At 56.8% G+C, this 2,590-nt stretch overlaps 1 protein-coding gene and 2 non-coding genes across 3 annotated transcripts; 1 reads left to right on the top strand and 2 right to left on the bottom strand.

Moving 5' to 3' along the window:
- Positions 1-48: 48 nt before the first annotated feature.
- TRNAK-UUU lies at positions 49-121 on the bottom strand. Its single transcript has one exon. It is a non-coding gene; the product is annotated as a tRNA-Lys (tRNA).
- Positions 122-332: 211 nt separating this feature from the next.
- On the bottom strand, positions 333-405 carry TRNAK-UUU. The gene has a single exon. It is a non-coding gene; the product is annotated as a tRNA-Lys (tRNA).
- Positions 406-1,287: 882 nt separating this feature from the next.
- LOC104618638 (histone H2A type 2-C-like) lies at positions 1,288-1,677 on the top strand. Its single transcript, XM_010284282.1, has one exon. The coding sequence runs from the start codon at positions 1,288-1,290 to the stop codon at positions 1,675-1,677; it is 390 nt and encodes a 129-aa protein (XP_010282584.1).
- The last annotated feature ends 913 nt before the right edge of the window (positions 1,678-2,590 follow it).

The raw sequence follows: 2,590 nt of genomic DNA, 5'->3' as shown, positions 1-2,590 counted from the left end.
GGGGGAAAAAAAATAGCCAGGAAGAAGGCGGAAGAAAAGAATTTTGCTCGCCCGAACAGGGACTTGAACCCTGGACCCTCAGATTAAAAGTCTGATGCTCTGCCGACTGAGCTATCCGGGCTCCTGCCAACAGCTCCCCGCCGCCTGCCCATGGGCTGCGGGGAGGGGAGCATGGGGGGGAACAGCCAGCAGGGCATGAGCACCCCGGGCTCAAGGACAGAAAGGGCGAAAAGGCGGAGTTTTAGGAGCAACCCCGCAGTTTTCAGAGGTTTCCAGGTGACAAAGAGGCTGGTGCGGACAGGGGGGGTGGTTGGGAAAACAGAAGGTACCTTCGCCCGAACAGGGACTTGAACCCTGGACCCTCAGATTAAAAGTCTGATGCTCTGCCGACTGAGCTATCCGGGCTCCTGCCAACAGCTCCCCGCCGCCTGCCCATGGGCTGCGGGGAGGGGAGCATGGGGGGGAACAGCCAGCAGGGCATGAGCACCCCGGGCTCAAGGACAGAAAGGGCGAAAAGGCGGAGTTTTAGGAGCAACCCCGCAGTTTTCAGAGGTTTCCAGGTGACAAAGAGGCTGCTGCGGACAGGGAGGGTGCGCGAAAGGGCGCCTGTGACCGCCCGGACCCGCGGAGCTTTCTTAGGTACAGTCGGGACGGACCTGAGTGAAAACTGTCCTCCCTCCCCGTCCCTTTCTCCCGCCCCCCCTCTCCCTGAGGACCAATGGGAAGGTTGACAGCGCGTAGCGCGACCAATCAACGTCCAGCGAAGCGTCCCTGTGGTGCGCGAGCGGCGGGACTGTGCCCTCCATCGCGCTGCGAAGCCGACATTAACCGCGCGCCCTAAATGGCCGAATACATTTTAAAAGCTTTAAAACTCTGCGGGAGAGGTGAGCCAACGACGTGCTCTTCGCGCCACAGCAGACTTGTGCCTGGCTGTTAACATGCGGGAAAAAAAGCTTTAATGTATAAAAGGCCCTGCTTAAGTTTCCATGTATGGCTTTAGGGAACGAGCAAAACGTTCACGCGCCCGCAGCCACCTGCTCCTCCCGCACCAGTCGGACTCCGTTTGCGCCAACCTCCCTTTATAACTCCCGCTCGCTGATTGGGCCACGCCCCGCCTAGACACGAGATGGCTCCAAACCTCCGGCCGCTATTGGCCAGAACTCGGCGCTGTTCCATTGGTTCTCCAACGCAAAGGCGTTATGGCCAATCATCAGGCGACGTTTCGATTCCCGGTCGAGTATAAAAGCCAGGGCAGCGGCACTACGGCACTATTCGGAGCAGGCGGTGATGTCTGGCCGTGGGAAGCAGGGGGGCAAGGCCCGTGCTAAGGCCAAGTCGCGCTCGTCCCGCGCCGGTCTGCAGTTCCCCGTGGGCCGTGTCCACCGGCTGCTACGCAAGGGTAACTACGCTGAGCGGGTGGGCGCCGGTGCGCCTGTCTACTTGGCTGCCGTCATGGAGTACCTGACGGCCGAGATCCTGGAGCTGGCAGGGAACGCTGCCCGGGATAACAAGAAAACGCGGATCATCCCACGTCACCTCCAGCTGGCTGTTCGGAATGACGAAGAACTCAACAAACTATTGGGTGGCGTCACCATCGCGCAGGGTGGTGTCCTGCCCAACATCCAGGCCGTACTGTTGCCCAAGAAAAGCGAGAGCCACAAGGCCAAGGGCAAGTGAGGCAGCAGGTGGGGGGCAGCGCTGCTTCGAGGCGGCCTTCTAGTTTCTCTCTTTTCTGTTTTAAACCCAAAGGCTCTTTTCAGAGCCACCCACCGCTTCAGAAAAAGGGCTGGAAGAGCCGGGGGGTGGCGCTAATGAGCGCTAATTTGTTGTTACTCAGGTTTCTAATCGAGATCAAAGTAGGTAAGGTAGCCACCCTGAAACTTGGGAAATGGCCCCAAAAGAAGCAGGTGAGGGGAGCGCCCTGTAAGTACAAAACCACACACCAAAGGCGTTATGAAGCGGCCAGACAACGCCACCATTTTCAAAATAAATAGAACGCTAATTTCTATTAATTCAAGATGAGATAAGGCGAGTTACAACTGAGCGACAGCTAGAAATATCTTAGCCGTTCAGGAAAGACCCAGGGCGCGCACGCCCATTGGCTGCGAGAGCGCCTCCCACCACGCCACTCCACCGGCTCCAAAATCCGCACGCTGATTGGCCAGCTTCTGCAACTGTCCAGCCAATGGCCGCACGCCGTTTGGATTCCCCCTTGTCGGCCGCCGGAGTAGGCGCCACGCTGGGCCACGGGAAGCGGCAGGGGCAAGTTCCACTCCAGGAGAACTCGAAATGAATGAAACGATGGGTCATACTAACCAAAACCAAATTATTAAAGGACAGAAAATAGGGTGGGGGTGCTATTGCCTGCCCGCCCATAGCACTACTAAGTATCCACTAACACGATTTTTATACATTGAACAAACTCTAAGTTACTCTATTTTAAGAGCCCAAAAAAGACTTGGTTCTGCCCTGAAAAACGGGCGGCTCACGAAAAAGACTTTAAACGGTAAAAACCAAGGTAAAGAGTACAATCCCCACACGCACCCCCGCCCCCATATAGATGCGTATCTAAAAAATACAACACCCACCT

The sequence above is a fragment of the Phaethon lepturus genome, unplaced genomic scaffold, assembly GCF_000687285.1.
Source record: "Phaethon lepturus isolate BGI_N335 unplaced genomic scaffold, ASM68728v1 scaffold40203, whole genome shotgun sequence".
NCBI classification, from domain to species: Eukaryota; Metazoa; Chordata; class Aves; order Phaethontiformes; family Phaethontidae; genus Phaethon; species Phaethon lepturus.
Note: the sequence above shows the minus strand (reverse complement) of the source record. Positions and strands in the feature narration are given on the sequence as shown.